This window comes from Struthio camelus, chromosome 18, assembly GCF_040807025.1.
Source record: "Struthio camelus isolate bStrCam1 chromosome 18, bStrCam1.hap1, whole genome shotgun sequence".
NCBI classification, from domain to species: Eukaryota; Metazoa; Chordata; class Aves; order Struthioniformes; family Struthionidae; genus Struthio; species Struthio camelus.
The window spans coordinates 10,463,454-10,478,351 of record NC_090959.1 but is presented as its reverse complement, the minus strand read 5'-3'; the positions used below and the strand labels follow the sequence as shown (position 1 = coordinate 10,478,351).

The 14,898-nt window shown below is 41.8% G+C and overlaps 1 protein-coding gene across 1 annotated transcript; it reads right to left on the bottom strand.

Annotated features, from left to right (window-relative positions):
- Positions 1–13,296: 13,296 nt before the first annotated feature.
- On the bottom strand, positions 13,297–14,882 carry MOCS3 (molybdenum cofactor synthesis 3). The gene has a single exon (XM_068911900.1). It carries the CDS (start codon positions 14,880–14,882, stop codon positions 13,476–13,478), a length of 1,407 nt encoding a protein of 468 aa, XP_068768001.1. The 3' UTR covers positions 13,297–13,475.
- Between the last annotated feature and the right edge of the window lie 16 nt (positions 14,883–14,898).

The window sequence follows — 14,898 nt, the reverse complement described above, 5'->3', positions numbered from 1 at the left end:
CTCATAAATTGAAGTATATTTTGGGAAAGCCAAGGAAATACTATCCTAAAGCAAATCAGGTCAAACACTGTGGAAGTGCAGGTATCTCAACAATTAAAGAGGAATGTTTTAGGGGGCAATTAGAGTGGGGAAAGTTAAGATCGCAAAGCATCATGTGGCACAGTAAGTGGACGATTTTTTTTTTACCTAGGGGAAAGTAGGGAGCACAAATTCGACATTGGCATCCCAGGACGAAAAGGAACTTCCATGCCTTGATGGAAATGGGGAAGAAGCACCAACAACAGTAGCATGAGTTAAAGCTGGCACCTCATTCCACCATATAAGGCTTCTATATGCCCCAAAATTGCATTAATACAACTTGCCTCTCAGTGGGACTTGTGCAAGCCTAGACACGCTTTCTCCCCCTTCCATTGACTCCTTTCCTTCTGCATAGAGCAGTAACTCTGGTCCACAACTAAAATAATTAAAGCACTTGCACAAGATCATGATGCACATTTAAGCTGCAGGTATATTACTGATAAGCAAAACTAAAGGGAAAAATTTCCCTGTAAATTGAAATTTGTGATTATTTGCTGTATTTGAATATGATTGTATTTCTTTATTATAACAGTTTTAGTACCCAAAAGGCATGATAAACAAGGGAGGAGGCCTTGGTCAGTTCTGCTAGAAGAGTTACTAAGAAACGCTGTAAATTCAACCCGTGTTTCAATGTTTTGGCTAAGATAAGGGTTTGCAGCTATGCAGAGGAGAGAATATGCCAGATTCAAGCATCTAACATTGCCATCTACGGGCCACTCCTGGCAGTTGGCTTCTGAGCCTGGGAACCCCGTCCTAAAGCATCAATTCACACCAGTCAAGTCTTCAAAAAGATGTAGAAAACATTTTCAAAATTTGTTTTTAAACTCTAGGGGCAAACATTCAATCCCCTGCACAGCTTGGCTTCTGCATATGTGGCCTCTCTTTTGCCAGGCCAGGCTGTTAGGTACTGTCTTCTTAGTTTCTGGAAAGTGTGTAGCACATATTGACACTGCATAAACATCAATAAACAATATTTAAGCAGCATTTATTTGGCTGGTGTTTTGGGAAGTGACAGTTTTCAAAAGGTTAATGCAACTTTAGATGATTAAAATTAAGAATCTTCAGGGTCCCATGGGGAAAACGCAAACACTTTCAATGCTTGTATGAGGGCAGCCTGATCACTGATCAGTTACAAATTGATTTCCAAGAGTAACTACAGGATTTGCTTCAAAGGAAAAAAATATATATCATTTCGTTAATCCTATCTGTGCAACCACTAAACGTTCAAGGATTTCAAGTGTGTCTCACTCAAACTCCTCTGCTGCTACATTGCAAGGTAGCCACAGAGATAGCGGCATCCGTCAGGTTTCAGGGGTGGGATCCAGCTCACGTAACAGCAGGCATTTACAGCCATTTTAGGAAGCGGGACAGCTTAAGCAGTCCGTGCTCCTCTTTGCCTTTCCTGTTTTTCCCCCTTTACAACCGCTCATTCCCACCCCAGGCTTTGCATTGGGCCAGTGCAGGCATTCTTGTTGCTGCATGATGAATTGGAGTAGGAAATTCATTCTGCTGAAAAATAAACCAGATGAAACGATTCCCTGACCCCGTTCACTCGGCCGTCGCACAAATACACATACCAGACCAAAGCAAAGGGCAGTGAGGGGCCAGGGAAGGCCTAAGCCAGCACTGCTAAAATGTAACTTGTGAAACTTCAAAGTGATGCTTCCACCATCAGCCAGTTGACTGGGATCCAGCAAGGCTTAGTGGAGGGTTTTCCCAGCCATCTGCGACACTTTGGTAAGCTGGGATCAATCACCCTGCAGAGGAGAGATCTCTTTCTCTCCCTGTAGTCAGTCATTGTCAATCTGACAATCAGTCTAACAATTAACCTTCAAATGTTTAAAATCAGAAGAAAGTAATCCCATCCAGAACATCTTTTCTAATACAAACTATGAAATTGCTGCTTGTTCATTGCCAAAGGATTAATCTGTATTTCTCAAACTTACAAAATATTTGTGAAAGTAGTGAAGACATCACTGCGTTATGCTCAAAAATAAAGAACTGTCACTGAACACCCATCTACAGACAGGCACAAAATTTATCATGATGGATAGGCCAAGGTCAACAGAAAAAGCAATCTAGTCTTTCTGTGTAGTGAAAGCAGTGTAAATAACAACAGGGCCTGCTCAAAGCAGTGGGCCACACTGCAGGTCAAAGTTACGTCTTGCAGATCCCAAACCCCAAATGCAGGCACTAGGGGGTAAGTTTGTAGCTTGAGGTGCTTCTCCATTACAATACAGGGTCATCTCGGCCAGTGCCTCCGGAGTCCTACTCTCCCAGTGCCAGCCAGGAACTCCCACCCGTGCTTTCCTCAAAGAGACACTGACACTCTGCAAACCCGCCAGCGAAACGCTGCTTTGGCAGGGTTAGTTTTCTCCTTGAAAAGGTTCATGGAGGGATTCAGATGAGTGCTAGTATCTGCAGAAGGAAGGGGCAGAAACAAGCAGCTTCAGACAGGAGGGGCAGTGGCAGCACTAATGCAGAATGACTTAACCTGCTGAGGAACTGCGCCCTGTGGATTGGGGAGAGACAACGTTAGCACGGGAGCTGGGAGGAAAAAGAGAAATACAAGATTCTGAGGCCAGAGCTCATGGAAGCAGCCAGCGGGGTATTCTCTATGGTTCCTTTGCCTGCCTTTATGGAAAATGGACTTTAACATTCATTCCAGTAAACAAAACAGAGGGCACCAAGGTGCCAGTCCCCACTATTCCACCCAAGGATTAATGATCTCGCAACGTTCAGGTTCCAAACTGTGCAACAATGAGACAGGGAATATTTGCTTCCCTGTTCTCTGGAGTAAAAAAAAAAAATCTATTTCCAAAAATGCACTAGGAGTTTTAAGGAAGGGACAGTATTGAAGCTTCTGCCCTCTCAGATAAAATGTTACCATGTTATATTTCTGTGACAGGCAGTACCTTTACCAGTATGGATGCACACACGTATCTTGTAGTGTTGATTAGTTAGGAATAGACCAATCTATATTTTTGCATATAATTTCTGTACATGATTTTGGCTCTGAAGTTCTATCAGTAGTATCACTTTTGATTTCAGTAGCTTCGCCACTCTCGCTGCTTCCACACCCCCAGAGCTCACTGTTATGAGAAAAAATAGGTAAATAAGAAGCAGGTAGAAATGAAGAACAGGTAGGAAGCAACCACAATAAATAAGCACAATTTTCCTGCAATGTAATTGCTTACACTACAGCTCACCAGTGTCTATCTCACCTTCTCAGCTGGAAGTCCCCAGCAGGCATCACAGCAATAGTGAATCATAAGGAGAGACGGAGAAGAGGATAAGGTGTCTCGCAAAGTGGAAGTCTATGCATGTTGTGAGCAATGCCTGAACAAGTTCCTTTGAGATGTCACCACAGGCCGGGAAAAGGGCTGTCAGCCTCTTCCTTTTATTGGTACTTTGGAAAGGGAAAAATTGAAAATAAAGTCACACAAACAGTCATCTCCAGAACAGCATCTCCAGTAAGAAAGCACCAGCTTCTCCAAGAGAAAAACACCAAGCTTCTATCTTCAGCTGAGAGTACCAGGAGCAGATGAAGCTTGCACAGCCATGAGATCAACTAGGGAAGAGAGAGAGAAAGAAGGCAACAGATGCTCTACGGTCTTTTTCTCTTCCTGGTAAAACCATGCTTAAGTATCTGTGTGTAGACATCTTCAAGCCTTGCTGTCTTATATGTGCTTTGAATGGACTGTAGTAGGCCACTACAGATATATAAAAAAAATAGAAGAGGAAGTTAATAATAATCAGGGCAGAAGATGAGGAGGCTCCAAAAGATTTTGGGGTAGAAGGCAAAGGAGAAGAATTAAATTATTGTTTAAAAAAAATAAAGGGTCAAGAATCAGATACTGCCTGGATCAGTGGAGCAAGAAAATTGATTCAAAGATGAATGTTAGAGTTCTGCAAGTGATTTCTATAAATTCTACCTCAAGTCAAAAAAAAATCACGAATGGTTTTATAATATAACACCTGGAATATGCCTGTGCTCTCTGCATGTGTATGCATGTATACACACACACACATATATACAAAAACAAATTTAAATCCTTTAATGTCTTTGTTTCATACTCTTCTATTGTGAAAACAGAAATCTATTTCATGAAAAAAAGATTTTTCCATTCACTACTCGTGAGCAGGTGAAGGTCCATGAGTATAACAGAAATAGTTTCCCAGTTAAACATATGAGAGGAACCATTTTAAAATTGGAAAGAACCTTTCTTTCCAAGCAGAGATTTGGTCTCCTAGCAACAGCATGAACACCTTGCGAACAAAACAGATTATTTGCACAGAAAGGCCTCGTACCACGGGCACAGAGACCCTGCAAGAAGGTTCAGCTGCCCACGTCTTCCCTCGGTGACCCATGATGAAGGATCATGTCAGCAGAACCTACAGCAGATGCACACCTTCAGGGCCCCAGTGAAGGAAGGACGCTCTCTCCCACTGCTCTGGGATCTTGAGCACCCCCAACCACTCACAAACGGCAGCAACAATAATAATCTCTTTTTTTTTCCTTCCTATCCTTCAGGAGACACTGTCAAGAACTTAACAAAAGGATGAAGAGAAGACATGGATTTTGTAGCATACTCCTAGAGGAGTATAGGTTAAGTCCACAGTCATTCTTGTTTCTTGAAACATACCACCTTTGTGGTGTGTATCATCATAGGCCTCTTTGACATTGATCAAGTTCTGCTGTCCTAGAGGAAGGTAATCATCATGCTAGAGTTGGGCTGGCAGAAGTCCTCTTCCCAGAACTATGGCTGAATCCAAGTGCATCGTACCAGTTTCTTCAACCTAACAGGTCCTTTCCAGATCTTGGATATCGGTTCTGCAGTTCCATAGTTACAGCCTGATTCTAGCTGTCATTAGAGACTACAGTTTTAAGTAGGCCTGATACAGAATAGGAGTAGGCATTTTTCTGACTGGAAAACCAGCACCCGGAGAGCAGCAGTAGGAACAGACTAAACTTATATTATTTTCCTTTTCTGATAAGATTAATAAGATAGATATAGTTTTGGATGGAAGCTATCTTTTGCTCTATGCTAGTCTTTGTCACGAGCATAAAACATTAGAACTGCAATACTTAAAGAGAAGGAAACAAGAGGTCAGAACAGTACTATCACACCTATTTCAGTGGGCTTCAACAATCAGCTGGATCGATCGCATGAGATATATTACGACGTGAAGGTTATATTAATCCATCCAATGACAGAAGACTAGAGAATTATGCAAACAGGGGCCTTTCTCCTTTCCTTGTTTTTCACAAGAAAAACACACTTATTAAAAGACTTCCCTGGGATCTTATCACTAGAGTAATAGTTAAACAGCACACAACAGAGATTGGAGAAGTACAGGAGTACAAGCAGAACTCAGCAGAAAGGCTGGCTTTCTTCTCAATCTTTTGCCTTACTCATGAAATCACTACTCTTTTGGACAACTCGGAGTTATTCCAGCAGACAGCTCTTACAAATCTTTACCCTATCTCCTTCCTAACCATGGGTTCTACGTATACGCTGCTTTTTTTCCTGGGCTTGTTTTTCCCCATAAATTTCTCCAAGATGCAGCATAAGGTAAGCAGTGAGGCTGGTATATTTAAATAACTGCAATATAAACCACAGAAGGTTAAGACCACAAACCACTCTGTGTATATAGATACATTTTTCCTGTGGTTTACATTATTGTTTCCTAACTGTACTCCAAATTTTGCCACCCTAATGCATGTTAATGTTTTACTCTTCTGGTAGCCCCAGCGGAGGAGGACAGTTATGTCTGTATGATGCCCACTAAAAATTCTGGTGAAAGCTAGTTAGTCTCTAGCTAGCATTTGATTGCGACCTTTCTTCTTACTCCAGCCACTCTTACTTTAGCAATGCGACTTCCTCTTAATCAATCTGCCATTTCAAAACTACTCAAGCAGTTCTGACTGAAGTCCTGGAACAAAACAAAGCAGCACTGTTTGCACTTACCAAGTTTGCTCTACCACCACAGGGTGACTTGACCTCACCTTTCTCATTCAAGATGTGTCCCAGCTTTGAAGTAACCGGCTCAATGCATGGAGTGGCTGCTCCTTCCTTCCACCCTCAAACGGATCTGCGCGAGAAGGGAAAGAACAGAGGCCAGCATAAGAAAATATGTTCTTGCTCTTTATCTCTGCCCACCGCTTCACAGCATTGGTGCCTTTCCCTCACACAAGAGTTTAACTTACCTGAGTAACCACTGCAAGACTGGATGTTAGATATGTTTTGCTTTCAGTAATAAGGTTCCACAGCACCACTACTGGGAGGGCTTTTCACCACACCTGGGAGTATGAAGCTGCACTCGGTTTTGCATTCATTAAAATGGATCCATCTTTCTGATGCTGGTAAGACAGACCACATTCAGCATATTCATTGTCTCAGAAATCACCCGCCCACAGGCAGCAAATTTTCTCCCTTTACTAAGCAAGCAATTGGAAACAACCTCCCAAAACTTAGTCTGTTTGCCCAAGAAACTTTGGAGAAAATATTTCTGCTGTAGGCAATGAACTGAACAAGTGAAGTTGAGGAGTTTCCTTTCTAAGTGTTGTGTTTAGAAAAACAAATATGCTAACCAACAATGTTATTTAAGATCTTTGTATCTACACGACAGCCACAAGCTGTAAGGCACTACATTTTGCAAGGTAATTGTTCTTTCTGAAATGCGCAGAAAGGGTTTGTAAATGAAAAAAGATGACATTACACTATTCCTCTTTTAGTCTCCTCTCACTCAGGTGGGAGTGCTTCTCAGATGATCTCAGATAAATGTGACCTGCTGTAGGTCAATCCATTTGCCTTCTCCCACAAGAAACAGCTGCCACCTTTTATTAGCATTAAGTGATCACATGGGAATAAAAGACAGAAGCTTTTCAGTGTCATATAGAAAGGAATGCAGGGGCTGAACATATACTAACTCCAGAAGAAAAAGCATATCTTTTTTCAGGCTGATCTATAGCTCTTCCAAGTGAATCATAACTTTTCCACAGACATCAGTGGGCCGTAGCAGAGGATCTTTAGATAAAACTCTTGTTAAAAAAAAAAAAAAAAAAAAAAGACTTCATCAGTCTTGCAACATGGACTCTGTAAGGATGTTACTCGGACTCAACTTTCTACACAATGGAACTGGTCAGCACAAATTCTATCGGAGTGAATAAGAACCAATGCAAGAAGTAATTAGCTATTGCAAATACGTAAATTAACGGACAGCTATCTGTTACACTTTTATATTGCAAAAGAACTTCCTAAAGGTTCTATTAAAAGTAATACCTGGTGTCAAAAATGCAAATGTTTTTCATTTGGAAGGAATTCCTTTTAGATACCTGGCATCTACATACAAGAAACCTTTTCATAACCTTCTTTCTCCACGAACAGAAACCTTTTCTCTTTAAGAGTTCAACTTTTGTCTTCTTGTTCCTACAAAGTCACAGATACAACTATATCCAGGTGAAAGAAGGAGCCAGAGAAGTCAGCTCCTTTTGTGATCTTAATAGCAGTTTGTTTCCCCTAGTTTGGTAACTATTCTACTGCATTTTACTCAAATGCACTGGAATATGTGCACATTTTTTTTCCCCCTCTATCACTTTACAGATCATCTTCTGATGTCTTACAAGCCACTACTACTTTACAAACCACCAGCTGAGGAACACTTGCACTGGACTACACAATTTGGTTGAACCCAGCTGTCAATTTTATTAGAGCATTATAGTACCCACAAGTCTCTTTGCTGCTAGGTTTTCAGTTACACGTGAAAGATACTGGGCTAGTAAGTCAGAGACACAGACATAACCAAGTGACACCAGTAAAGTTCAGGCTAACGTTGTAACGACTCAACTTTTTCCGAAATATACAGCAATAAGCAAGCCTTTAATCTTTAGTGACAGAATGACCCAGTTTCAGGAACAACTCACCTAATCAACCAGGACATGATTTAAGCAACTGCAAATCAATTATTGTGATAATCTACTACTGGAAGTAGCAGATAGGCCATTTTTTTCATTTCTATGTTGAGATCAGCATCTTGATTTCAATTAAAATTACCACTATTCAAACTGATGCAAGCGCCATGACTTCACAAGACCTCTCCTTCTGATTTATACTCATGCACCAGGATGTCTGTCAGGCTCTCCACCTCTAGCATAACACGTATGTTTAATCACAGCGTTACAGGAAGAAAGCTTAAAAGACATCGCACACATGAAGCTAAAGATTTCAAAAAGACAAAAACTTTCAAAGCTTTTGTAATTAATCCCAAGTTAAAACGATGTTTATTATTATAGAAACTTTAAATAAATGAATATACTCATTTTTATCCCCTTGTTTCATCACATTTCTTACCCTATTCTTCTCTGGAGTGCTAGAAGATGCATTGTCACTTGCTGCTTTTGCTATTTGAAATCTCTGTGACATACGTTAACTTGCTGTTAGAAAGTTCCCTCATGAAACCTGCCCTGACCACCCTTGCAGAATTTTTTAGGACAAGACAACCATCAAAATCTATTCCTACACTATCACATAGGATAAGAGGCTTCACAATCTAGTTTTGTTAGCACAGGAACATTCCTGAGCTCTAGGCACAGGTATTTCTGCAGGCTTGCTCCGATGCATCAGGTCTGCAAGTACAGTTCTTGCTTTCCAGAGACATCCATGCTCTGCTCTGTGCTTTGTTCTTTGACTTTGGTGATTGTAATTGTTTTAGGTTTTATGCCGCAAGTCCAGTTTTACAAAACAGTAAGGACAAACAGAAAACATCCTTGCCTTTTCGAAGAAACTGCTCTAACCAGGTAAGAAAATCTGCAGTGCTACAGAATGTCTTTTTAGTAATGTTAAGAACGTACCAACAGCGACTCTTTGCAAATTTAGTCTCTACATTGAATTTTGGGCTAGTGCTAATAACCCTTTTTTGCACAATTTTCCATTTTGGCTGCAAAAGCTCTTCAAGAGGGCATGTGAAAGACAAACCTCAGGTTAACAATGCTTTAGAAAACCATGCTTTGAAAACTCACCCTAGAAAGAGCACTTCCATTATATATGCACATATTTTTTGGAATATGTACTTACTATTAAACTGCCCTACTTCCTTTTATTCTAATTTCCTTGCTTGCTTTTTAAAAAATTGCGTAACAATACATTTTTAAAAAGGAATCCCAGCCCTCACTAAAGGTTGGATTGCGTCTTTTATATCCAAGGGAACAACTTGGTTTGTAAACTTGCAGTGCCACCTAGCAAACAACCTTAAAAATTCTTTTCCCTGACATAATTTTAAAAATGACAACCTAGAGCTTTCATATTTTTTTTTCAAAAAGACAAACTCATGCTTGCAGTATTTTAAGCATCCAGTATGTGGTTTCGAACAGTTTTCACCAGAAATTACACTTACAAACGGGTTAATAATAAAGATATATTCAGGAGGTCTAAAATTCTGCTATACAAACTTGAAAATTCGGTTGGACACACCCCATACAGATTTGTATATCAAAGAGTTGTATTACAAGTTTATAAATGTATATGCTTTGATGGCAGGTCAGTGCAGAATTTGCTGGAGTTTCCAGATAAGACAGAGACCCCTGCCACCAAAATAAGGAGGATCTAAGCTTATTATGGAATATTAGCTCCTGCAAGATACCTTTTAGACTTGCCTAAAGGGTAGATTGATTTACCTTGCTTTAAAATAACAACTACATCCCAGGAAAAAACGAGTTTAAATATATAAGTCTGTCCCTGATTTGTGAAGCTATCCCATAGATTTACATGTGTGAAATATTCAAATGTAACAATTCAGAGTAGATGTAACCTTTTTCTATTATCTTAAAGATGAAAAAGGAAACTGTTTCCAATTCGACTCTGTGCCAAATCCCAGTATGCCATTTTAAAAAAGAATCTAACCAAACAACCAAAAAGCAATCTCATCACATCAAATGAGTGAGGGGAGAAGAGACAAACATACACTCTGCTGACTGAACTCATCCCTTCCAGTAAGATATCTTAGCCCACCTACACTTAAGTTCCTTGAATAAAGGAGTATATCTTCATTTGCAGCATCAGATTTCAGGCACAAATATAAAATCCACTCCCCAGTCAGTATTTAGATAGTATTTGTTTCCTTTAGAATTTCTGAGTTTTACTACGATACTTCCTAAAGAATAGAGAAATCATGACATGTTGCATAGAGTAAAAGAAACAAAGCACGTCAAAGCAAAAGTTAACTTTCCAATAACAAAAACTGTTTTGGTTTCCCTAAGTTGCTACGGCCCTTGACTTTTCAGACCATCTCCAAAGAGGCCAGCACTGCTTGAGGACTGTATTTATAGGAAGACTTATGTATCATTTCAGCAAGTTCACAAAGAGAAATAAGAAATTAACCTTTTCTATAGTTCTCAACAGAGATACCGTCACCCCGAAGCAACAGCATTCCAATATGCATGCGAGCAATGAAACAAGAAAAAGGCCCAGAACGTAAAGAACGGAATTTTGACAAACACTGCAGACCCCATCTTTAACTAAGATATATGGCAGATGTTGCCAGGTTTGCTAAGAATTTAATTGTTATCTTAAGCTAAGCAAGGCAGCACATTTTTTCCAAAGAAACCTGTGTTTTGCATGCTCCCTCCTTTAAGATCAGAACCGAACTACCGGTTCTTTTCAGAATAACTGTCTCCCTTCCGTATAGTCCACTAAGTTTTGCATACAACTCCAGACTCCCCAAACTTTTTCAAATTCTTCTCTCTGCGAAGATAATAAATGCATTTCAGATGCTGTTCTCCTATAAAAATTTAGGATCTAGGCCCCTGCAGGTTCGCAAGAACGGTCTCTCCCAAAGTAGTTTTAACAGAAAAGATCTTTGCAAGTCTGTCTCTCTTATCAGCCTGCTTTGGTGCATTTGCTCCTTTTTACCAGCTCTGGCATCTTTCTATCTTTTTGGTCCATCTTCATTCACCTCTTGCATTGTTTTTCCACAGAACCCTACAGATCCAAGAAGCGTTAGCTGTTTGTTACACAGCACAAAGACTATTTAAAAATTCAGTTTCCTATTTGCATAATGTGATACAGGAAATCCAGTTAAAAATGTGCTCCAGAACAAAAAACACACACACACACACACATATCACACAGGCCAAGCTGCAATGACAGCTCCTTTTCCTCTCATGCAGTTTGCATTCGTTTGCTGCTAAAATGTTACAACGCAGGAAAAAACTCTATACTGGATTTCAAGTCTCTGGAAACAACACACAGATTTACCATCAGAAAGGTTTTCCACTCGCCCTCTCCTCAACAGCACCAGTGAAAAGTTCATAGATTCACCTTGCTTTTAAATACTGAGGAGGAATCACTCCTTCAGGTCAGGTGGGCACGTAACATACCATCACTTGCTTAGCATAAGGAGGTTGGGTGTTAGCGAACTACCTTTATTATGTTTCAGTCCAAGTCTCCTCTTGCTGTTACAGTAAATAGGGAAAAATGAAAACACAGGTCATACATTTCAGATACCTCCCTCTGTTTTAAAATTCCCAACAACTGAAACCCATCAGAAGCCAGATTTTCTGACCGAGCAAAGCCTGCACAGCCTGCCTTAAAAAGCTTCGAATTTTGAATCTCACAGTACACACTACAAAACATTAAAGCTTACTCTAAGTCACGACCTTCAACATTTTCATTGTCCTCCAAACTGCAAAAGATTTGACTCTGTATTTTATAAATTCACGGAACTGTCTCATTCACAAGAGATTATTAAGATTAGTATTGCTAGGACCCATGGCACGTTACAATAAAGTAGGCGGTTAGGACCCATGGCACGTTACAATAAAGTAGGCGGTGTAGACGTTCTCCAACTTATTCTACCAACATATGCATTTTCGACTATTAATTATAACGGTACTATTTTTTTTTGCCTCTGTATAATGCTAAGATTAGTCATGACAGGTGATTTTTTTCTCTTCAGAAAGTAAAAGAAATCCATATCCTAATTAATGGAATTTAAAAAAAAATTACTGTGCATAAGTGATGAGGACTCAGGCAGCTCTCTGTTGAGAAGCTGTTTATTTCTCTCTTTTTTCATTCAGTTCCTGTAGAAGAACTGTTTAGCAGTGTATAGTTCTTCATGCCAATTAATAAAATAATGCAGCACAGTGGGGAATATGCAACTATGACAACAAACAAGAAGGAAACTTAGGAAATGTCTTCCTACTTGCAAAAGGGAGGCCATATATTTATTTCTATTTGCCTTACCTCTTCATCTATCAATCCGTGAAAGCTTCCAAACCTTCACAGAAGTATTTTCTGGACGTTTTAAAAACTTTCTGGGCTAAAACTTTTGTCCTATTACTATTTAGCTTCACTTTCTCTACACAATTTGCATAACACGTTTGTTGCCAGCCAGGCAAATGATGGATGGCTTTCTAAGCTCATAATAGATGTGAAAGACAATAAAGTATCTCAAATTTCCCTGAAACTTTATAAAATAGTCATAGATTAACATCTACATAAAATCTTTTTACTCAGGTACATCCTCTACCCAATTTCTTAAGACTGTGAGCACTACTATCACAACTACCACAATTCAGATGAATCGGGTGTACAGAAATCGCCATGTGACCGATATTACGTGGCCGACTACACATACGTTTCTTGTGCCTGTACCTTTAAGAAATCCTTCAACTTACATTTGCCTGCCTAAGCTGCACCGGGGTCAGCAAAGCAAAGTACCACACCACAGAAACAGCACAACATCTGAAGTTTGGCTTTGGCTATGCTCCAGTTTCTCCGTCATTATGACAGCAGCGCTACCCTTTCTTTGCCACTGGCAGCGAGCACTTCTTTTTCACGAAAACACACCACTTCCACAGCGAACAGACAGAAAGAGACGTTGACCAAAACAGTCTTGTCAGCAGAAGCCTTTTCTTGGCAGTTCTCTGTCACAGCCTTAATGTTGCTAATGACTAGCTCGAGATTAACAGTAATTTTTTTTTAATCACCGTGTACACTGTTTCAATTTTTTTTAATGTTAGATAGTTAGGAGACTGAAAGTAAAAACTTTCAACACAGCTCCGGTGCTTGGTCACTCTTAAGACTATAATTTCTAATCAGGATTAATTCTCAGTTCCCAAACGCACAATTATGTAACTATTCCAAGTCCTTCTATTAAATAACAACCAAGAAACATATATTTTTTTTCTATTTCCATTGATGGTTTCACATTTTTATAAAGACAGAATTTAAAGCATCTACAAAAATACATGATTTTTTTCAAAAATTACCATTAAAAAAGCAACATGGTATCTCTACCTCCCGTTTTCGCCATACGATACAGTAATTACACAGAGAAGATGAAACTCTACAGCATTTACAGTGAGTATTCATTCTTTTTCAGCAATATGTAAATTGTTAATACTGAGGAAACGTTGGGTCAATTTTACTGGCCCAAGCCATGAGCCCCCCTTTAATATCTTTAGCTAACACAGAACCAAGTGCTTTGACAGGCAGCTCCCGCAGAATTCTTACAGCCTTCTGGGAGTCATTTCCCAATTTGCAAACAACATATACAGGAAAAGCTGTTTTGCCTTTGGTTCCCTGCTTTTCTTCACAAATTCTTTTTTCTAAACGTTTCAGATATTCTTCGCTTCTTTCTTCCAATTTACTCAAAGGAATATGGACAGCATGTACCAGGCGACAAATATCCACTTCTACCTGCGGACGAACATCTAACAACACATGAGGAACCTGCTCATCCAACACTTTTTTGTATTCCTCTACAGATATCCTGTCTTTACTGGACAGCAGATGTAAAGTCCTACATTTGTCTGTTGCAGAAGAACCACAAAACGCTTCATAATCCTGAAGACAAGTGACAGACGGATTGTCACCACAAACAGAACAGTCTGGTTTCTTCGGTCTTAACCTGATGTTGCGAAATCTCCCCTCGCGAGCATCAAACATCAGCATGAACTGACCGAAGGAGGAGCCCATTCCTGAAGCTATCTTCAGCACTTCCAGGGCCTGGATGCAGCCCATGATGCCCGGCACAACACCCAGCACTCCGCCGTCCGCGCAGTTGGTCACCGTCTCCGGCGGAGGGGGCTTGGGGAAGAGACAGCGGTAGCAGGGCCCCCCCCGGTAGTTGTACACGACCAGCTGCCCCTCCAGCCTGAGGGCGCTGCCGGACACCAGGGGCTTCCCGGCGAGGACGCAGGCATCGTTCACCAGGTAGCGGGTGGGGACGTTGTCGGAGCAGTCGGCCACCACGTCGTACTGCCGCACCAGCTCCAGGGCGCCGCGAGGGCTCAGGGCCCCGCAGTAGGGCACGTACTGCACCGTGGAGTTGAGCAGCCGCAGGGCGGCGGCGGCCGAGACGGCCTTGGGGAGGCCCCGGCCGCCCTCCCCGTGCAGCACCTGCCGGTGCAGGTTGCTCGTCTCCACCACGTCGTGATCCACCAGCCCCAGGCGGCCGACGCCGGCCGCGGCCAGGTACTGCGCCAGGGGGCAGCCCAGCCCGCCGCAGCCCACCACCAGCACGGAGCAGCGGGCCAGGCGCAGCTGCCCGCGCACGCCCAGCTCGGGCAGCACCAGCTGCCGGCTGTAGCGCAGGATGGCGGCGGCGCTCAGCGAGGCCTGCGCCGGCAGGGGCGGCAGCTCGCCGGGGAAGGCGGCGGCGGCGGCGGCCGGTGCCTGCTGGGCGGCGCCCTCGGGCGGCCCCGCCAGCACGGCGGCCAGCCGCTCGCGCAGGCCGCGCAGCTCCAGCTCCCGCCGCCCGATCTCGGCGCGCAGCCGCGCCTCCTCCGCGCTGCCGGCCATGGCGCCGGGCCACCGC